Source organism: Narcine bancroftii, chromosome 5 (genome assembly GCF_036971445.1).
Source record: "Narcine bancroftii isolate sNarBan1 chromosome 5, sNarBan1.hap1, whole genome shotgun sequence".
In the NCBI taxonomy this organism is placed as follows: Eukaryota; Metazoa; Chordata; class Chondrichthyes; order Torpediniformes; family Narcinidae; genus Narcine; species Narcine bancroftii.
In genome coordinates, this window is record NC_091473.1 from 241,228,088 (window position 1) to 241,251,321 (window position 23,234).

The 23,234-nt window shown below is 41.3% G+C and overlaps 1 protein-coding gene across 1 annotated transcript in view; it reads left to right on the plus strand.

Moving 5' to 3' along the window:
• The window catches only part of LOC138765095 (SRSF protein kinase 1-like), a 50,602-nt gene that overhangs the window by 17,900 nt on the left and 9,468 nt on the right, over positions 1 to 23,234 (plus strand). The window contains exons 3-11 of the mRNA XM_069941810.1: positions 9,402 to 9,520; positions 10,070 to 10,178; positions 13,599 to 13,686; positions 13,839 to 13,926; positions 14,935 to 15,041; positions 15,780 to 15,945; positions 16,597 to 16,622; positions 17,643 to 17,874; positions 19,088 to 19,513. Coding sequence (XP_069797911.1) covers positions 9,402 to 9,520; positions 10,070 to 10,178; positions 13,599 to 13,686; positions 13,839 to 13,926; positions 14,935 to 15,041; positions 15,780 to 15,945; positions 16,597 to 16,622; positions 17,643 to 17,874; positions 19,088 to 19,513 — 1,361 coding nt within the window. The remainder of the gene's footprint in view (positions 1 to 9,401; positions 9,521 to 10,069; positions 10,179 to 13,598; positions 13,687 to 13,838; positions 13,927 to 14,934; positions 15,042 to 15,779; positions 15,946 to 16,596; positions 16,623 to 17,642; positions 17,875 to 19,087; positions 19,514 to 23,234) is intronic.

The window sequence follows — 23,234 nt, forward strand, 5'->3', positions numbered from 1 at the left end:
TGCAGGGGCCGGTGTTGGGGCCAGTTATTTTTACAATGTATATTGATGATTTAGATCATGGATTGAATGGTTTTGTGGCTAAATTTGTAGATGACACCAAGGTAGGTGGTGGAGTAGGAAGGGTGAAACCAAAAAGTTGCAGAGAGGCTTGGACAGCTTAGGAGAGGATACAAAGAAATGATAAATGAGATACAATGTTGATAAATGTATGATTGTACATTTTGGAAGAGGAAATAGATTATTATTTGGATGGGGAGAAAATTCTAAAGGACTTGGGGGTCCTCATGCAGGATTACCTAAAAGTTAACCACCAGGTTGGATCGGCAGTAAAGAAAATGAATGCTATGGAATAGTGTACAAAAGTAAATGGGTGTTGATAAGTCTCTACGGGGCACTGGTGAGACCTCATTTGGAGTAACGTGTGCAGTTTAAGGCCCCTTCTCTTAGAAGAGATGTAATGATACTGGAGGGAGTGCAGAAAATTTACCAGGATGATAGCAAGGGCTAACATATGAGGATCGTTTATTGGCTCTTCGACTGTATTCATTGGAGTATAGAAGAATGAGAGGGAATCTCATAGAAGCATTTTGAATACAGAAAGGATTGGACGGAGTAGATATTTCCTGTGGTGGGTGAATCCAAGATGAGAGGACATTAATGTAGTCTTTGAATTGGAAGGTACCCATTTAAAACCGATGAGAAATTTCTTTAGGCAGAGGGTCATGGGTTTGTGGAATTTGTGGCCACATCCAGCAGTGGAGGCCTGTTTTTTGGGTGAGTTTGAGAAGATTGATAGGTATCTAATTAGTCAGGAAATCAAGGGATACGGGGAAAAAGCCAGAATTTGGAATTGGATGTGAGAATGGTTTAGCTAAGGGTGGAATTGCAGAGCAGACTCGTTGGGCCGAATGGTCTACTTCTGTTCCTTTATATTGTAAATATATGGGTTGTTTTGAAACAAGATTTGTATGCACAGTATTTAATTCCAATAGTTTCTTTTCCATTATTGCATTGTCAAATTTCTGTGCAATTGCTTCTTAATTTTTTCCTCCATGATCCAATATATTTGAATGCATCTGGTGTTTTTACTGTACATTTTTCAATTGCTCTCTGCCCATCAGTGGCTTTCACAGTCACATGACTGAGTCCTCCTTGGACTAATATCTTGCCATCTTGCCCTCACCCCGTTCAGGAATGTTCCAAAAATCCATGCAATAACATCCTATTAAGATTCACTTCAAAAACCCAGCCTTGCCATGTTTGGCATCTCAACACTTGAATTCTTTGTGCAACTATCTGACTGCTCTGTTTCCCACCCTTTTCTGAAAAAATCCTCTGATCAGTTTATTGGCATTCCAATATACTGATACACTGCCCATCACTTACCATCAAAGTAACTGAGCAAATGTACCATATTCTGCAAAGTGATTCTTGAATCTGACAATATTTGCATCTGAAAGAAATGTAAAGAAAATGGTTGATTTTTTGAACACGAAGGTACTCACCTGCAATGCAGTGTAGTCTTTCTGCAGCTAGGTGGTAGACCATTTCCTGCTTGCACTGTAAGAATACTCGATCAACTGGGAGGCTGGTCCCTGCCTGCGGTGCATTCTGGCAAAGGCAGCTGAAATATTTGTCGATGGCTTTGCAGAAAATCTCTGATTTGCCAATGGGTAACAGAGCTTCAAGCAGGTATTGTAAATCTTTTGTTTTCTGTTTGAAGAATGCTTTTGCTTGGAGGCTTTTTTATAGGTTGTGCAGCAAGTTTTCAAATGATAGAATTAAATGTGACATGTATGTAATTGTTTTTATTTTACATTGTATATCTGGTGATTTTATGAAAAATGAATACTTAGACTGGTGGAAGTATATACAGGTGTCTTTTGTGGAAAATTGATCCTTGTTTTATTTTACCATTACCAATGAATTGATATTCTAATCAGGTACATTGCAGAGAATGGCGTGTTTTGATAAAGTACTTGTATTTCTGTGTAAGCGTTAACCTTCGCACCATGGATTTCTTATCCTTTATCCCTTGAAAAGAAAAACTGAGCTTATTTTTCTAATGCCCAGAATGCAGGCTTGACAAGTACATGTCATTTTCATCATTCATTTATACTGTATTCACTAATTTGGTCTCTTTTACTGGCTCTTCATTTGCCAATTGCACATGCATATATTTTGAGCTGTTTTGTGCTTTGAAGGGTTGGAAGCAAAGGGTACAATGGGGTTGTTTAGACAATAGTATGTGAAAGCCTTGCATCTTTATTGCTGTTTAAGAAACTTATAAATCAATTATTTTATTTCCACACATTCTGGGGGGCAAAAAAAAGTTGAACAGTAAACATTAAACTAAAATACAAAGAGTCCATGTAATGGCCAAGATATAAATCTTGAAATCACAGGCAGTGGTGTAGTTAATGGTGCAGGATGAAATTCTGGGTAGTTGAGCTTTTTTCAGAATGTTCAGATTTTCCTCATTAGGAAATCTGGGTTCTCGTATTTCATTTGGATACTTGCAATTCAGACAATGAATATGAAATTGGGTGACGAAAAGTTAAAACTATTTGTCATGTAGAGTTTTTAAAACTTGTAATATTGTGATCTGAAAGCAGTAAAAGACAAATTTACAAAAGAATACATTTTTAAAATTAGAAGTCAATTAGAGTTGGGTTAAAATGATAAAGCACAAACTGGCACCTCACAAAATTGATCCTTTGGTGAACAGGTGGTGAATCATCGGATTGCTTTAAAAAAAACAAAGTCTTCCCTTTGGGAACAGTATCATTCCACATCCAGAGAGCTGTGACAAGACAAATGAAAAAAAAACTTAGTTAACAGCAGATACTACCATGTGGGAATATTCAAAATAGGAATTACTTTGACTGCAGCAGTGTAAAATTTTTAATTTTTAAAAAAAATTAAGAGCGACCGTCTTCTGAATATCAACATTGGGCAATTAATATACTGTCACAAAGTGTTTTTGATGCTGAGGACTAACTTTAATGATTTTAAATATTCAGGATGGACATTGAAACTTGTGGTTTGAAACAAAACCAAAGTGGATGATAGGAACAGCATGTGTATTTTTATTATTGCTCCATAAACTGCAGCTGTTTAGGTTTATGGTCTTGAATTGCATGAAGGTTCAGATCTTTCAAGGTGAAATGCAAATGCTTTCCCTCAGCTGATTAATATTTCTGTAGTCTTATCTCTTTTAATATTATTAAATATTCATTAATTCATGCTTTCGGTTTAATGTGCAAACTTGCAGCTGTTGTTTTTGTAAGCAAATCTATAAATTTCAAATGCTTGGGCACTTCTGAATGTGCTGTGTCTCCCATCACGCTTATTTTATTTTAAAAACTAAATCAAAAGCTGCCATGGAAATTTGGTGGGGAGGCAGCAGACAAGGTAGAGAGATTTATTCAGGAGTAGAGTACTCAATGTGCTCAAGCAATTTAATCTGCCAAATACTGTTCTCCAGTCATTTTAATTTGCCTAGCTTTTTGACAGGAAATGTATCAACTGTTTGTGAAGTAAAGTCTTGAAGGCCAAAGTCAAAATAGCCCAATAATGGATTCCATTCCATTGTATTTACATTGGGACAAGCTGTGAAAAATTTCTAAACTGGTTTGTGAAGTGTGCAAACTTCTGTTAGTGTCAAACATGTAGAGCAAAAATGGGTCAACAACGAGCCTGCAGCAGACGTGGACATACCCCTCCATAAATCTTTGTCCGCGAAGCCAAGCCAAAGAAAGAAGAGCAAAAATGGGTTATATGCTCATCATTTGAAAAATTGGTCTATAGTTGCAACTGAGCCATTGGTTAGAAAGATTGCTTTTTAAATTTAGACTTGTGTTTAGAACATAAATAGAAGTAATAGGTCCATCTTCCACTTTCCCCAATATCTCGATTCCAATATTCAAGGATTTAATTAAAAAAAAAAAATTTGAGCTCATGATTTCTGGATTGCTTATGGCAGCAATTCCTCACTTGGATATCTGCAGGACTGATTAACCGCATCCGATGCTCCCTTTGTATACTTCTGTACATTGGAGAGACTGGGCGCAGATTGGGAGAGTACTTTTGCTCCATCCGTGGCAGTGACGGAGACCTCCCATTTAAGTTCTGTGTCGCACTCACACATCTGTCTATGACCCTGTGTACTGCCCCACCAAGACCACCTGCAAATTGGAGGAATAACACCTGATTTTTTTTTTCCCATTTGGGTACTCTCCAGCCAAATGACATTAACATTGACTTTTCTGCTAATGTGCTCTCTTTCCCCCCCCCCCACTTCTCCTTTCCAGTTCTTCTCCCTCCCTTCACTTAGTCATCCCTCCTCCCCTTCATCACTTCTTCCCTTCTCCACCTATCACCTCCTACTTTTTTGACCAACCCTCCCCTACTCTTTTGTTCAGATTTTTTTTCCAAGCCTGAAATATGTATTTTTATCTTTACTACATCAAGGGGACTTGAGCTGTTGAGTTTCTCCATCTTTGTGTTTTTACTTAAACCATGGTGTCTGCAGATTTGTGTTTTACAACTGATTATCCTCAAGAAGCAGCAGCAGGGATTCTTTGGCTGTTTGAAATTTTGTGCAAGTTAGAATATGGTCAGTGAAGTTCCAGATAGGCTTTTAAGTTGACTAAAGTCAAAGGTGATAAAGGCTAGAATGTGGTAGTAGTATAAATGGATCTAATGCAGGAGCAGGGTAAGATTAAAATTCATAGTGGAAGTCGGCATTCTTGGTAGCATCATACATTTGTGTTTGGTATTATTCCAATATGAAACCTGTTCCTTAACTTTCTCTGAAAGAAATAGAATTGAGGTATGAATATACTTGATGCAGTATTTTTCTGCTCTAAATTGATTGTGACATTAATTTGCCTGATGCTTGCAAATGCTTTAGGGTTGCACCGTACAAGGCAATCAACTTTTGTTTAAAAGTGCATTCTTCCTGGACCTTTTCCAACTATCTCTGAAAAGAAGCCTTGTTGGCTAAAAGATGAAAGTGCCTCCTTTCTTTCTCCTATTGCCTGTGTGTGTCCCAAAGATGCCAAATTTTCTTTTCTCCTTCTGTGTCATCAAACCTGAAATTTCTGATTGTAGGTTCTGTATACAATACTAGTGTATTGTTGGCTAAAATTCCCACACAGCAGACCTATTAATAATAGAATGAATTTAGTTTGCTTAAAGAGCGCCTGCTGAATTGATCCATGAACCACGAGTGTCTCAATAACTCAAAGGCTTGCCAAGCCAGGTCCCCCATTTAAAAGGTTTGTGATCGAATTTCTTTAGAACAGAACAAAAACAGTTGATATTCCTTGTAGTAACAATTTCCTAACAAAGCAACCATAGCCCCTAAATTCAGAACACTGAACACATTTCCCTTTTTTTAAATAGTCAACTCTAACTTGAGCGCTGTTTGATTGGATCAAGGCCATTAATCATAGACGACAAATCTATCAGCAGTTACCTTATTGTCATCTTGAAAAGCGTATCCGGTTTGGTGAATTCAGAGATGAATCTGGACACAAGTGTTAGAATGACACATAACTTTTAACACACAGGGAAGAATGTCAAACATTACTCGATTACTATATTTCATAAACAACGATATTGACATTCTCATTGGACAGAGGTTGGACTCCAATACCAGTGGCCGCCTATACTCTACACCATAGATTATCAATGTGAAGCGTGAGAATATTTCGGTGGGGCATGGATCTTAATATTTTAGTGGGGCGTAGGAATATTTTGGGAAATGATTAAAAAGTTGGTTTGAAAAAATAAGGTCGTTATATTGGTGTGAAAGATGTGACTTAGCAACACTCAGTTACAACACAATTGTAACTTCCAAGTAAAATCTTTGTTTTTTTATTTTCAATGTATTTTTGCTCTTCCAATTTTTCTCTTATTTAACTGTTATCCTTAGTTAACGTTATAATTATTTTTTTTCTGACTAGTCTTATTATCATCCATTCCAAATGATCTCAACAATCATGTCTCCATTCATACCCTTTTCCTTTCTCAGTTCAGTAGTGTGACCTGTATCTGTATGGATCTTTTTGCACCAGTGTATTGATGGGGTGGAGGTGGCACTAGCCTGAGAGGATGCCAAAATGGCGCTGTTGTATTTATTAATCTGTTTCAGGGAGCTTACGCTGTTGTATATTCAAAATAAGCAGATCAAGCAAGCAAAAGTTTTGACAATATTCAGTGGAGTTCTTGAAGTTTGGATTCTTCCTGCTGTACATGATGAACGTGCTCCTTTTGGCCTATTATGCCAACAGACTTTAACAAATGAATCGATGAAAGCAGACCGTTTGAAGCTCATTTGAGGGTAAAACATCCAAACCATGTCAATTCAAAATTGGAGTATTTTAAATCACTGAAAGAGAAATTTGAAAATCGATCAAAAAACACTTCATTATTCGCTGTGTAAACTACAGCCCTGAATCATACCCTTGAAGCTAGCTAAGAAATTTCTCTGCTGATAGCAAAACCTGGGAAGAATCGTACAATGGGGGAGGAACTGATTAAACCAGCAATATTATTGTTTCTCAAAACAGTTCTGCAAAAGGATGACAAAGATGTCCGAGCAATCCCACCGAGTAATAGTACTGTCTGCAACAGAATAGATGACATGGATCAAGATGTTGAAAAACAGCTTATTGAGAAGTTGAAATCATGAAAGTTCTGAATGAATCTACCATATGGGACAGTGAGGCTCTGTTATTGGCATACGTGAGATATGTTGATCAGGAAGAGTTTCAAGAAGGGATGTTGTTTTGTGTATCATTAGAAACAATCACGACTGCAGTTGAATCTACAGCAAGCTCAAAAATTATTTGGATGAAAATGAAATATCAAAAGGAAACATTATATCTTGTGCTGCAGATGGTGCACCTGCTATGATGGGTTAAAAAAAAAACCCAGGATATATAAAATTAATGAAGGATGAAAATTCATGTATGTTGGTTGTGCATTGTGCTATCCACTGATACATTTTAGTTGCCAAGAAAGTTTCCCCTGTTCTACTCGAGGTGCTACATTCTGTGATCAACTGTATCAATGCCATCAAAGCTAATGCCAAATGAGAACGTCTGTTTAAGCAGTTTTAAGTCGATTTATAAAAATAAAAAATGCAGAGTGAGATTATTACTTCACACTGAAGTAAGGTGGTTGTCAAAAGGAAACTGCTTCAAAAGATTTATGGAAGTGTTTGATCCGAGTTTTTGAAGGACAAACCTGAAATGAAGCTCTTGCTAACAACAGATGGCAAAGCTTGGATAAGCAGCCTGTCAATGGACATTTTTGAGAAACTAAGTACATTGAACAAGCTTGTGGCAAATAGCAAACATGAAGCTCATCGATGCAAACACAAAGATATTTGGATTCACGACACTTCTAGAATAATGCCAAAGGAATATTTCTACAAGACATTTCAGTCAATTTTATTAGTTGAATAAGTGTGAGGTAACTCATGCTGCTACAAACGTCACTGTTGACCATTTGAAAATGTTGGGTACCGACTTCAATAATAGATTTTGTGATTTAAAGGCAATGGATTTTCCCTCTTGGTTAACTCAGCCATTGTTGGTGGACTTGTCTGAAGTTACAGTGCAATGCCAAAAGGAGTTGTGATGAATCTGCGAAAACTCTGTTCAAAGTGAAATGAATCATGATGTGGCTGTATAACGAGATTGAAAAGAAATACCCAAACTAGACTTCTTTAGCAAGTACGTTTTCCATTGTCTTGTTTAGTAGAATGCAGCTTCGGGGATATTAGTGATTTGATACAAACTAAGAGAAACCGATTGGGAAATTACAAAACGTGGTGATTTAAGGTTGAAACTAAACTTAAAATTAGTCCCTCAAGTCAAAATCGGCAGCCAGCATCAGGAGCAAGATTCCCTCTGAAGTGATGACAATTGTTGAATGTATGTTTGAGATAGTTGACATATTGAAGTACCGGGTAGTTGTGTATTCCTGACTTCAATTGCACTGAAATACACTTGCAGTAAATGATTTAATTAAAACTTCTTTTGACTATAATTTTTTTCCGCTAATGGTGGGGTGTTTTTTTTTTTGAAAAGTTAAAGTGGGTCCTTGGACAAAAAAGATTGAGAACCATTTCTCTGCACATTCACACTCCAGTATACCCTCTGCAGACACACACATCTGGTTCCCTGGGGTGCGGCTCTGCAAGTTCTGATCTATCGCAGTACTACAGGTCAGCTTCAGTGTAGTGCATACCTTGCCTGTGATGTCCGCAGTAGTGACATGGCATGGAGCAATAACCAGGGCTTGAGCCATAAGGCAGAGAGAAAATATGCTTCAGACATGTCAAACTCACACCCGCGGGCCTAATTTGGCCTGTGATATAATTATATTTGGCCCGCAAGATCATATCAAATATGTATTGGAGCTGGCCCGCTGGCTACCGCGCCAGCAGAGCGCATGCACAGCTAATACTACAAATCCCAGAATGCTTTGCAAATGCGTTGGCGCTGGCCCGTCACCCCGCTAATCGCCCCCACCTCCTCTCTTTACTTTCATTGGCATCTGCGACCTGTCGCCCAACTCGCATGTAATAAACCCCTTACGAAAAATGGCCAAACGAAAGACAGAAAACAGGACCTTTCAAGACAGGTGGGAGGGAGACTCTATGTTCATCATTTTAAAAGACAAACCTTTTTGTCGTTGAAGCAAGTTGTTATTTTTATGACTTGTTGGCTTGTGAAAAAAATACATTTAAAAGGAGCTTAAAGGCTATAGAGAAATATTATTTATTGAATATTTTATTTCTCATTTGTTAATGCCTCTTCTGGAAAGTGTTTAACCCAAACTATTATTAAACATTTATTTTAATAAGAAAAAGTTAAACATTACATATGTTGAAAGAAGAGAAAACATGCAGTTGTTGTTGAAAATTTTCAATAAATATTTAGTTTGGCCCACGACTTAGTCCAAGTTTTTAATTTTGGCCCTCTGTGAATTTGAGTTTGACACCCCTGATATGCTTTGCATCAAATTTGTATACAGTTCTGATCTGGGCATCTAGCCAATAATGACCCTAGGTGATTTTAATTAGCCAACGGCATGGTGTGCACTAATGTGGGACTAGAGTCCAACCTGATTGACAGGTGATGTGACTTCCGAATAAGTTTCAGACAGGGATGACGTGATCACCTGCAACCCACAATATTCCAGACAGGCAGGGAGGCCATGTGTTTCTCCACAATCCACATGTAACACATATCCTACCCTTAATATCATTTTTGTTTCATTGTCTCCTATATACTTTGGAGAATGCGTTATTGGAAAATCTGAAGAAATTTGATAGAGTTTACCCATGAGAGCAACCTGTAAGCAAGTTCTTTTACTTTCAGGCCTGAGCCTCAACAAAGATCTCATCCTGTTATCACAGAATCTGAAGCACAAGAACCAGAGGATGAAATTTTGGGATCTGATGATGAAGAACAAGAGGACCCCAGTGACTATTGTAAAGGTAAGTTTGTTTCTTCCCAGAGGCCTTGCAGTTTCTACTTATAACCATATATAACCATATAACCGTTTACAGCACGGAAACAGGCCATGTCAGCCCTTCACTTGTTTTTCTTTTCCATGTTTTATCTTTGCTTTTATTAATCTGTTATTTTGTAACTTTTCTTCATCTTGGTCTTTGAATACTGGTTGGAATAGTAATGATTTGTGTTCCCTGATGTGAGTGAGAAAGGAGATGTACGTTGAGATTAATAATGGGAAATAAATAGCTGTCTATATTTAGTGACACAGGATGACAAGATCAAGGGGCTGATTGTGATTCTGTTGTGATACTGAAGTATAGTTTGCCATGAACAAAGAACTAACTGCCCCATGACTTCTGATATGAAACTTTAATTGCAAGATTGATGTAGAACATGTTTACAAAAGTGTGAGGAATGATCTGCCAAACAAACTTTTTTTGTTGTTTTCATCACTTTTTCCTCATTGTGGTTTAAACGTGTCTTTTTCTGAAACAATAGCTATTACCGTTGAACTATTTTCCTTTCATTAGGTGGATACCATCATGTCAAAATTGGCGATCTTTTTAATGGACGATACCATGTGATTCGCAAGTTGGGGTGGGGCCACTTTTCTACAGTGTGGTTGTGTTGGGATATTCAGTAAGTCAATTTTAACTGTTTTTAAAATTCAATGAGATTACTCAGAATGGCTTAGCTACTTTTTTGGTATTCACATCTCTAAATAGGACACCACCTGTGAAACAAAGGTTTTTTAAAAAACTAAGTTTGGAGGCAAAATGTTTTGAAGTAATGCATCTCTCCTGCCATCTGGCTGAACTTCACACATTTGAAATGATCTTGAAGAAATTTGCAAATTTTAATGCTTTCTAGTTATCTCTTTGATTCCTATAAAAACATCTGTTATTCAATGATTTGTATGCAGTGGCTGCTACACACAGAAAACACCACTGGACTCGGTGGGGTTTCCAGTAGAACTGTTGATTTGAATTTCACGTGTGCCCCTTTAAGGCCAATGGGAGATCTACCCCGTGCAGTGGTGATGTCATCACGTGGCCCAGGGTGTCAGCTGTGGCCTAAGCCACGAGGCAATGAGCAAGCCCAAACAGCGCCATCTTCTGCAGCTGCCCCGCCAGCGCGGTGGTACAAACGGGGCCGTTACGTTCACAGAGATGTGCCCTGTCACATGTATTTGATTTAGCAAGATAAATGAGTGGTTTCTTCAGTCAATATTTTAGCCATGATACAACTATAATAATCTATTGACCAGAACTAATCCAAATTCTTATATGAACAATGAGAAGCTACACCATTTAATGAGTCTAAAGTAGGAAAGGATGATTGTTTATCATTGGTGGGTGGGGGGGAAAAGAAGGGGTGGTGTGATATCCTAAAATACATGAACATTGATTTTATTTCAATTTTTTACATTTTATTTAAAGCATGGTAGAAGCAGATTCTGGCCATTTAAACCCTTGCTGCCCAATTACCCTCACAATAATCTATGACTGAAAGTTTTGGAGGGTGTGTGAAAACTGGAGCACCTGGGGAAAACCCACACAAACCCCTAACAGTGTTGGATTTGAACCCAGGTCACTGGTGCTGTAATAGCGCTGCCACTAACACTATGCTAATTGTCCCAGATTTTTTTCCAGATGTAGATTTATTTATTTTCTCCCATTCTTAATTTTCTCCATGCCACCAACTCCTCTCTTTCACCCCCACCACCACCAACCACCCCCACGCCCAGTATTATTGGTATCAATTCTTTCTACTTTCACTGACCGTTTCTATCCACTGTGTTGCCTGAATCTCTCCAGCTATGTTCACTCAAGATTCCAACATCTGCTGTTTCTCTTGTTTGGGTCAATTGCACTTGATTGAAAATATTTTCCTAGCATTTTGTTGGAAAAAAACTGTATATACAGGTACACGATTCTTTATCCGGAACCCTTGGGGGACAGTGTGTTCTGAATTTCAGATTTTTCCAGATTTCGGAAAGCCCAACCGAATTGTGCTGCTGTATCCAACCCCACTCCTTTCCAGTCGCCCGGCCGTCTCCCCTGATCGCCGGTCCCCCGCCACCCCTTTCCAGTCGCCTGGCTGTCTCCCCCGCCTGCCGGTCCCCCGCCACCCCTTTCCAGTCGACTGCCCGTCTCCCCCGCCCGCCGGTCCCCCGCCACCCGGCCGTCTCCCCCGCCCGCCGGTCCCCCGCCACCCGGCCGTCTCCCCCGCCCGCCGGTCCCCCGCCACCCGGCCGTCTCCCCCGCCCGCCGGTCCCCCGCCACCCGGCCGTCTCCCCCGCCCGCCGGTCCCCCGCCACCCGGCCGTCTCCCCCGCCCGCCGGTCCCCCCGCCACCCGGCCGTCTCCCCCGCCCGCCGGTCCCCCCGCCACCCGGCCGTCTCCCCCGCCCGCCGGTCCCCCGCCACCCGGCCGTCTCCCCCGCCCGCCGGTCCCCCGCCACCCGGCCGTCTCCCCCGCCCGCCGGTCCCCCGCCACCAGCGTCTCCCCCGCCCGCCGGTCCCCCGCCACCCGGCCGTCTCCCCCGCCCGCCGGTCCCCCGCCACCCGGCCGTCTCCCCCGCCCGCCGGTCCCCCGCCACCCGGCCGTCTCCCCCGCCCGCCGGTCCCCCCGCCACCCGGCCGTCTCCCCCGCCCGCCGGTCCCCCGCCACCCGGCCGTCTCCCCCGCCCGCCGGTCCCCCCGCCACCCGGCCGTCTCCCCCGCCCGCCGGTCCCCCGCCACCCGGCCGTCTCCCCCGCCCGCCGGTCCCCCGCCACCCGGCCGTCTCCCCCGCCCGCCGGTCCCCCGCCACCCGGCCGTCTCCCCCGCCCGCCGGTCCCCCGCCACCCGGCCGTCTCCCCCGCCCGCCGGTCCCCCGCCACCCGGCCGTCTCCCCCGCCCGCCGGTCCCCCGCCACCCGGCCGTCTCCCCCGCCCGCCGGTCCCCCGCCACCCGGCCGTCTCCCCCGCCCGCCGGTCCCCCGCCACCCGGCCGTCTCCCCCGCCCGCCGGTCCCCCGCCACCCGGCCGTCTCCCCCGCCCGCCGGTCCCCCGCCACCCGGCCGTCTCCCCCGCCCGCCGGTCCCCCGCCACCCGGCCGTCTCCCCCGCCCGCCGGTCCCCCGCCACCCGGCCGTCTCCCCCGCCCGCCGGTCCCCCGCCACCCGGCCGTCTCCCCCGCCCGCCGGTCCCCCGCCACCCGGCCGTCTCCCCCGCCCGCCGGTCCCCCGCCACCCGGCCGTCTCCCCCGCCCGCCGGTCCCCCGCCACCCGGCCGTCTCCCCCGCCCGCCGGTCCCCCGCCACCCGGCCGTCTCCCCCGCCCGCCGGTCCCCCGCCACCCGGCCGTCTCCCCCGCCCGCCGGTCCCCCGCCACCCGGCCGTCTCCCCCGCCCGCCGGTCCCCCGCCACCCGGCCGTCTCCCCCGCCCGCCGGTCCCCCGCCACCCGGCCGTCTCCCCCGCCCGCCGGTCCCCCGCCACCCGGCCGTCTCCCCCGCCCGCCGGTCCCCCGCCACCCGGCCGTCTCCCCCGCCCGCCGGTCCCCCGCCACCCGGCCGTCTCCCCCGCCCGCCGGTCCCCCGCCACCCGGCCGTCTCCCCCGCCCGCCGGTCCCCCGCCACCCGGCCGTCTCCCCCGCCCGCCGGTCCCCCGCCACCCGGCCGTCTCCCCCGCCCGCCGGTCCCCCGCCACCCGGCCGTCTCCCCCGCCCGCCGGTCCCCCGCCACCCGGCCGTCTCCCCCGCCCGCCGGTCCCCCGCCACCCGGCCGTCTCCCCCGCCCGCCGGTCCCCCGCCACCCGGCCGTCTCCCCCGCCCGCCGGTCCCCCGCCACCCGGCCGTCTCCCCCGCCCGCCGGTCCCCCGCCCGCCGGTCTCCCCTTCCTGGATTTTGGAGCTTTCTGGATAAAGGATAGTGTACCTGTACTTCAGTTTTTCACAAGTGGTTTGAACTTGAGGCTTGGATATAGAAAGCTGGGATAGTTACATTACTCTCATAAATAATGTTTGGCTATTTTACTTTATATGTATTTTGCTTGAATCCATATTAAACTATGACTAATTTAGGGTGAAAAGGTTTGTTGCCATGAAGGTTGTCAAAAGTGCTGAGCATTACACAGAAACTGCTCTGGATGAAATCAAACTACTGAAAGCAGTAAGTAACTTCATTGTTACAATTTTCAGCATTGGTAATTTTTTTTGTAATTTTGGTTGTTTTAATTGCATGTGCAAGGTTAACAAATGACAAATAGTTTGATGACAAACACTGTTTATAAATAATATTGCACAATTACTTTTGTTTTTTAGGTTCGCAATAGTGATCCAAGTGATCCAAACAAAGAGAAAGTGGTTCAGTTACTGGATGACTTCAAAACTTCAGGAGTGAATGGATCACGTATCCTATTATTGCTTTTTGCTGTATTATCAATTTAGCTATTAGTACAGTGAATGTTGAAAATTAGACTGGAGTGGAATGTTATTGTTGAAGCAAAGTATTTCAATGTTGCAAATAGGAAAAGAAAAAGCAGAGACAAACCTGGCTGATTTAAAAACTTTGCAGTGAGGCACAGTTAATCCATTATTTTGAGATCAGACCCTCAGGCATTTAAACGTGTAGTTTTTTTTTAAAAAAAGAGTAATGCTTTAAATTAAAAACTTCCAAAAAATCTGCCTCATCTGCTAAGGGATCATTGACATTTTGGGTCGAGATCTTGCAGCTAGATGCCACCAGGCCTGTTGAGCTCCGACAGCAATTTTATTTTTGCTCCAAAATACTCCATCTCCAGTCTCCACCTTGCTTTAGTTAATATTTTACAGCTTTTTAGTGTTTGCCTAACTCCTCCAATATTAAGCTACTCCACTGTTTTAGGAATCATTCACAAAAACAAGTTTTATACATTCAAGATCGAAGATGTTCAAACAAGGCAAGAGTGAAACTCAAGTAGATTTGGTGTATATTGGCAAAGGAGAAATGGGCATGCTTTTGAAAACAACAAATCATTGATTATTTTTTTGAGTGCTTAATTGTTTCACCATTTATTGGATCGGATAATATCCACTGTTTAATACACATTAAACAGAATCAAAATGTTCAAAAAAATAGAACAAGCAAAAGAAATTGGATTAATGGAAATCTCAAAAATACAAAAGGCTTTGTGCAGCATTTCTGTAGTTATACAGATAGCGTTTTGGATCGATGAATTTTCATTGGAACAAAGGAAAATTAGAACTCAAACTTGTTTTAATGCTGAGGAGGGGAAGAGAATATAATAGGGTGGAAACCAAAGACTGCCTAAAATGGTGGTGCTGGCTGAGACTGGATGGATGATAAAGGCTTAATCATAATTTGGAAGAGATTGAACAAGAGAGGGATGGGAACAAAAAGACCTTGACATTTTTCAAGATGTCTGCATGGTGTTTGAAGTGTTGGGACATCACCTGCTGAAGTGGATCATCAAATCAAACTACCAGGGACTTCCAGTCAATTGTGTGAAGAGCATAATTCGGCAAGTAAGTATGGTAAATCTTACCGTTTTTCAGGGGAATAAAGGAAAATTGTAAGCAAGAGAATTAACCAGAAAGTGTGCCGAACCAAATACCATATCCTTTCATGAAAATCATAAAATTAATTAAAAAAATACAACAGTGTGGACTTATCTTTGATGGAACTTTGTGTGGTAATTCAGTTGGTTTTTTTTTCTGAACGCCAGAACCAAGCAACTTTTATATTTGTTAAATGAAGCTCATAAGACCTGGTTATATTTTGTTCCGAAAATGTGATTAATCCTAGCTGTTGAGTCGTACACACTGCTAAATCTACAGATTGGGAGATTTAATCTGATTTAAAGTATTTTCTATAATGCTGTTATATGTGTTTTATTTCTACAAATTCTGTTCAGGGGTACATTTTGGTGGGTGTTTCGTAAAATAGAGAATTTAAAATTTAATTTCAAGTGAAAAATTCACTTTCATGAAAATTATGTCTATTGTTATCTTGTTCAGCTAACCATAACTTGTTTTAAATTGAATAAACTGCAGAAAATTGAGAAACTATATGTTGCAAAGAGTGTAAAGTGAATCCACATATTAAAAGCCATAGGTAGATTTAAGTTGGGGTGTAATCACCATCGATGCCATTCATTGTACAGTATATAAAATGCCTATCAAAAATTCAAATATAAGCATTTGCTTACATGTGGAATATTATTCCTACTGCATAAGGATTTGTTCCCCTTCAATTTCAAATAGGTCCTTCAGGGACTTGATTATTTACATTCCAAGTGCAAGATCATCCACACGGATATAAAGCCTGAGAACATCCTATTGTGTGTGAATGAGACTTATGTGCGTCGCCTGGCTGCAGAGGCAACAGAATGGCAAAAAGCTGGTGCCCCACCACCATCTGGATCTGCAGGTAATTGAGTTTTAACCAGTGCTGCAGTCCTAGAAATTTTGATACAGAAGAAAGCCACTCAGCTGCTTATGGTGGTCATTGGAGATTTGGATTTTGTTTTCAGAAGCAATATTTGTCTTTTCATTGTTAATTTTTGTTTCAAATCTTTCTCTGATTTGTTGGGTAGAGCTAGAATCACAAAAATTACTTCATGGACTCCATTTGATTCTAATCGTCTCCCAATTATTCAAGTTGCATTTTTGTCGAAAGCTGTCAGGGCATTTCAGAGAGGGACCCTAGATCTACTGTTCCAGAAGCCTTCCTGCACCTCCCTTGGCTTTCCTTGGAGTGGAGTATTTTCTCTTTCCATCTTCTCCATCTAGCTTGGAAAAGTGAATGCAAATTGACATAGCAGGTGTTAGGCTGAACCTTGTCTAGATTCTGCCCAAAGTGTTCTAAAAGGGGATATATGTTCACAGATCAATAAATTCCAAGAAACCTATGATAGCTGGGAAAAATCAGCTTTAGTTAGGAAGAGAATACCCCACTGACCAGATTGAGATTGGTACGTATTCACTACTGCATTGTATAGGATGTTAATATTTCAGAATTTGAGTTGCTAATTTGCAGTTTCCAATATCATTCTTTGCATATAATTTTTTTTTCTTATAGTGAGTACAGCACCACAACAGAAACCTGTAAGTACTCAGCTTTTTGATTCTGTTAAAATCCTATTTAGTGGTAAGATACAGCAGAATTTTGTGAAAATTAGTACAGTAAAACCCCTGTTATCTGGAATTCAAGCAACTGGCAAAAAAAAATGCAGAAAATTAACAGGTAAGAAGTATAGATGTTTAAAATTGGTGCACCTCGCCGTTCGTTTACTGATCGCGGCTGGACAATTCACTTAATCAGCACCTACCAATCACAATAAGTGCTTGGATACCAGGAGTTTTACTGTATTATGTTCGTCCCTTATGATTGTAAAATTGTTGTCATTTTTAAAAATGATGACATACAAATTAGTTCCAAATATTTCATTTAAATTAAAAAGCAAGCACAAAGCGATTGTTACCTGTAATTTTATTGCTCATTGTAATACCAGCCAGTGATTATACTCTAGCAGTGTTTTAAGTTGAATCGAAAAGTCATTTGGCTGATTGGCAAATTTGAGGCAACTTCACAGAATTTTGAATTCTTGACTTATAGCTGACCTCTGTAGCAAACCGTCAAAGTTTGCAATAGGTATTTGTGCTCAGTTTGAGGGGATTTCAATATTATATTTTAAAGTGTACAATTCTCAGATGAAAATGTGTCAGTATTTTAGCATTTTAAAAGCTGCTCTTTATACATACAGTCTTCCCAATTGCAATTCACACGAGCTTTTGGGTCAATCCAAGGTCTAATTTTCAAGTACTTAACATCATATTTTCTCTAAATCCCTGCTGACAGCTTCATTTGACCAGATTTGGTGAAGAATGGCCCAAGCTGCAAACAATGTTATTCCAATGTTATGCCAATGTTATTCTGACTGGCATAGAGATTTTAGAATAATTGCATTGGAGAAAGGTTTTAAAGAAAAATATTTTGGGGTGTGGTAACAATTATAGAGCTTTGATCTGAGTTTTGACATTATGATCCTGAGATTAATGTTGTTGAATTAATTGACTGGCTAAAAAAGAATATTGCTTGTAAATTGGAATATTGTATCTTTATAGATTGGAAAAATGTCTAGAAACAAAAAAAAGAAATTGAAGAAGAAGCAGAAACGACAGGCAGAGTTACTGGAGAAAAGAATGCAAGAAATTGAAGAGTTGGAACGGGTTGCAGGAAATACAGACAAGGAACAGCAGTTGGATGAGGATGATACCGTGCAAGCAAGTGAGGCCACTCCACGTGTTAGTGAGGAGCTGACAAAAACAGTGGAGAATAAAACTCATGAAGAACAAGGTAGTCTGTGGTATCCTTTGAATCATTTGCATAGAAAGGCTTATAATTGTCACCTTGTTTAAAATTTGGAGGTGTCTGTACCACCATGGATTTCATTTGCAAAAAGGTATGAAGATTTAGAAGCAAGGAGGGGTAAAGCATAATTCTCTCAAGAACCAGCAACCTTGGTCAGCATCAGAAATACCTTCAGCCATGAATTCCGTTCTTTGGCAATGCTTGTTCGTCTTGGTCCATTTTGGCGTTGTGTTCATGATCTCTTTTGAAATGTTTGATGTCACAAAACATGACTTATATTGATTGGTGTTATTTATTCCTTGGCCTGCCTTAAAATGTATTAAATAATTTTGAGCTGATTAATGATAAAATATATGCATGATTTATTTTACTGATCTGTGGTTCACTCTTCCATCTTCATTTTGGTGAAAAGCAATGAAATTATTGAACTTTTACTGAATAGCAAAGGTTTTTGTTAAAAGTTTATTGTCATGTACAGACAAAATTTGTTTTCCCATAAAACCATAGATGCACCACAAGTCCATTGTCCCTACCAATAGAAACAGATCCCTACAGAGACATTGAATGTCCATGGATTCTTCAACCACCAATGCCGCTGTCACCTGCACTCCCAGAAGCAATGTGGCCCCTCATCCAGTCCAACAGTGAGCCTGAGCTCCAGGCATCCAAGTCACACTCCTCAGCCCTTGGTTCCAAACCCTGATACGATTAGAAAGCTGTTCATACCCAATGTCGTTAGGGAAGCACTGTCCACAGTTAGCACCCTCGCGATTCCTGGTCCTGATATTTGTATCTCACAAGCCATTGTCCAGCAGCTGTCGAGCCCCGAAGGATGCGTTGCTGTGGTGTCCTACCCTCTTGGTTGTTCTCTCTGGCTTCTCTTCCTCAACAGGGTTGTTCTCCATTCTGATGCCCTGTGCTGGTTTGGGCTGCCAAGAATGGGTGCCACTATCTTTGGCACGGAACTCCACAGGTTCTCCACTGTATATAAAATAAAAGCCAGCTCCTGGTAGAGGTGGTTTAAACCTGTATGGATCCATCAGCATAAATAAGACATCATGGAGGAGCGCTGTAAAAAATATCAGTGCTCTTCTGGGTCCGTTAAATACAATGAGCAGCACCATCACCTTGTTTTGAATGGCTTTGTTTTGTAAACTAGGCAAATAGTTTAAATGTTCTGCTCTATATTAATTTACAGATGGAAATGAACAACCAGAAAATGTAAAACAACCTTTAGAAGATGTAAATACTAAAAAAATTGGAATTGAGTCAATAAATTGTAATGGACATGTGGAAGTTGGGCCACTTACAGATCAAGTTAATAATGAAGTGGAAGAAAATAAGGAAGATGTTAATCAAAATACAAATGAATGTAAACCAAAAGAACCTTGCAAAGATGGTGACTTCTTCCCTTGTGCTTATGAAATGTTGAATGGATTTCTCCAAAATGGACAAAAAGAAAACAACCGGAATAGCTGTTCAGAAACCTGTAAACCTTTAATGACTGGAAGATTTGAAATTGTAACCTGTAATTTGAACCCAGAGGATGGAAATCCATTGGATGAAAATGAGACCAAGCAAAATGGAAGTAGGGAAGGTTCTATATCCAGCTCTGGAGACAATGGTTAGTTTATTTTAAAACACCAATGTCTGGTACAGCTAAGGTTTTCAGTTTGAATGTGTCTTGAATTTTAAATTCTTTCAAAATGTGTCTCAAATCATTCACCATTCCAATTATCCTATGAAATTGTTTTGCTGGCCTACCAGTGGAAAGAACCTTTTGTTTTTTTTTTAAAAGTACCTATTTGCCATCTCAATCATTTATTCCATTGAACTGTACAACTTTTCTTGCCTTTTCAATTTCATTCCCAATTTTACTGAATATTGGCACAATTTAATTTTTAAGTATCTTTTTTGTGAAGCACATGAACATCTGGGCCTACAAATGATGAAAGTTCCATCTCATTTTCATGCATTTATATTCTTTGTATGCATGAAATGCAATAGTTCCTTTCAATTTTATTTTCATCTGATCTGTTATGCTTAGAATTTGCATTTCAGGGTTGTTCGACTAGTTAATGAGTTTTTAAAAAAAAAAAAATCACTTCTGAGGGATGGTTGGAAGAATTCAGTTTTGACATCCTCTACGTGCCACTTGACTGCAGTGCTGGTCAGATGGCTCTATGGATATGTGCAGATGGGCTCCAAATTTGGCTGTTTTATGTGCTAAGTGGTAGATAGTTTGTACCAGTACTTTACAAGTTTGTCTCTAGTGTAATATTTTTAGTGATTATTTACAAACTTGGTTAGATACCATTCAATGAGACTACATTGTCCCACTATTTACACCATGTTCTGCATCAGTACATTGTTAAAATTTTAGGCTTTGATTTAATTCAAATTGTATTATATGTAACCTAAACATACTTTTTAAAAAAGTTTGTAATTGCACTGGACTCTCTCAAATAGTACAGTTGTGATAAAATGTGTAATTCAAAAATTTCAACCCATATAAATCTTTGCAGTGAATTCCAGTAGCCAAAAGTTGCATTGAAATCTAACATTTTAAAATTAAACATTCAGAAGTAGGGATAATAGACAGATACTTGGATGGTCATTATTAGACATGTGGTATTCAAAAGTTCCCATCTTGGTGCTGCAAACTATCAGTTTTAATTATAGCTACTTATTCTGTTGGCTGACAGATGGTTGGGAATATAAATGATGTAGATGAAAACATTAATTTTCAGATTTCATGGAACATTTTTAAAAGAGCAGAAGTTTCAGATTCAGATTTATTGCTAGAGTACATGTATGACATCACCTACAAACCTGAGATTCTTTTTTTCTGCGAGCCAGGCAGAATTACCACTTAATGATGGTGCGAAAAGACTATACATGTAAACAAATAAAGAACTGTAAATTGATAACAAATGTAAACAAACTTCGCAAACAAAAAAAATCCTTAGAATTAAATAAACAAAAATGTAAACAGTCACTACTTGAGTTTCACCTGGTATATTACATCCAGTTCTTATCACTGCATCATAAGAAACATAAAGGTTCTAGAGGGTGCAAAGCTGATTTGTGACAACTTTCAGGGATTTTGGCTGCACGGACTATTTTCTCTTGGTACAAAGAAGAATGACAAAAGATTTGGCAGTTTGCAAGATGACTGGTTTGGACAGAATAAAGGTCTTCCAATTAGCAAATGGTTCAAAGACTGGGGCACCTTCAATTGAAGAGAGGGTAAAGGGGCATGAAGAATATTCTGAGTGGGGATAATTGTAAATTCTCTCTAAGGCTGATGGAAACGGTCAAAAGGGGAATTTGAGAGCATTCGAATTGAATAAAGATTGGGATTGAACAGATTATTTTTCATAGTCTCAAGGGATAAAGGGTGGTGGATTGAGTGGGCAAAGTTGTGCCTACCAAGACAGATAAATATCAAGTACAGTAGAACTCCGATTATCCAAAATGGTTGGGTCTGGGCCTATGTCGGATAAATGTTTTTTCGAATAACTGGTCATTATTTTAAAAACAGCCCAGTTGCCACAGCAAATCACTTGTAACAGTGTTTAAATGACAACAAACAACAAGGGAAGGCTTTTAAAGCATTAAAATGTTTAATTCTCACCAAAAATAAAATGCTGGCCATAGCCAATCCCCGACGCATCCCCACCAGTGATTGCTGATCCCTGGGGAGGCTTCCTGACCTGGTGGAACACTCACTGGCGAGTTGGCAGTCACCAGAGCTCCCAGGAGGACCACACAGACACACAGTAAGCAAGCGAGATGGTTTAAAGTTGGCATTAGGCACTCTGGTGTGCCAAGGAAGGGAGGAAATGCTACTGAGCCCGATGTTCCACTCCTGCCCAGAGGCCATGCTTCTTGATGATACTGGGACAAGGAATTCTCCCAACTGCTTGTGGCTGGGAGACAGTGGCACGCAGTTTGAGAGGGAGAGTTGGAGAGGAAAGTTAATAGGGGAAGTTAAAGAAAAAATCAAAAAGGAAAGGGGGGAGGGAGTTACCTGAAATGAGGACACTCGACATTCTAATTTCATTTGATTTTTTTTTCCAACCTGTGAGATCAGTTTGGCTCTGAGATAAATAAGTATTTCTGATTTGTTTCAGATATCCTCATTTATATAAAAAAAATCCCAGATAAATGAGGATTTTGGATAATCGGAGTTGTACTGTAATTCTCTTCGGACCCCAAAAATGCAATTTAAAATTCTTAACGAAAGAAAGCATAGAAGTTAAGAGAGACTTGTACACCATCATTGTGTTGTGAACATGTCTAGAAAGTAACCAAAAGTTGAAATGTTGGCATTAAACCTAATTAACAGGACTGGGATTGAAGTTCTAATTCAAAGTCTCGGAGAGTCTGCAGTATCTTGAGCAGCAAAACCACCAGTTAGATATGTTGGCCTTTTCCGTGACATTAATTAGAATGATATTTGCATAGCAAGAAAAGATTCTGGAGTTTAGTGAAGAGACAATTTAATTGTGAAGTTTTCAAGTTAAATAGTGCTATTGAGTATCATTGCAAAGAAACAATTTCTACTTTGGGAATTTTGGATTTAATGGAATTTTGGACTTTGAAGCAGTACAACAATATTCATTTATGGCCATGCTGGCTTTGAGCAATCCCATCACTTAAACAAATTCCCCCCCCCCCCTCCCCCCACCACATAATTTCCTGGACCATTTTGTTTTCCCATACCATTCCTCTCCACCCTTTAAACAAGGAGTGGCGTACATCTGGGATGTAGAAGCAAACTGAAGCACCTGGAGGAATTTGCCAGTTAACTGGAGAATGTGCACACTCCACGGACTTAGTGCAAGAAGTCATTAAGCCAGCTCACTGGGGCTGTGAGCAGCAGCATTTACTCTGCTTTGAATTGAGAATTTGATGTTTTTGAATATGTGAAACCAACAATGGATGCTGCATCAATTATTCTTAATTTTGGGGTGATTTTTAACGACCAAATATATTGAGGGATAAGGGAAAGAGTTTAAATTTTGACATTTAGCACAGTCATGCTGCCCAATTGGACTCAATTAACCTCCAGCCCCGGTTATGTTTGTGAATGGTGAGTGGAAATGGCAGGAAAGCCATGCAGACAGAGAGAGAACTTGCAAGCTCCTTTCAGACAGTGCTGAATTCCAACCTGCCCACGAGTACTGTAATAGCGTTGTGCAAACTGTGCCTCGGTTTGATTGGTGTTGAGTCACAGATCAGCTGATCTCACTGGCAGAGTGGATGCCAGGAATTTAAGGGCCCACTAATTCTTGTTGGCAAATAACAGGAGGAACTGATAGTGATTTGAATTATTATTG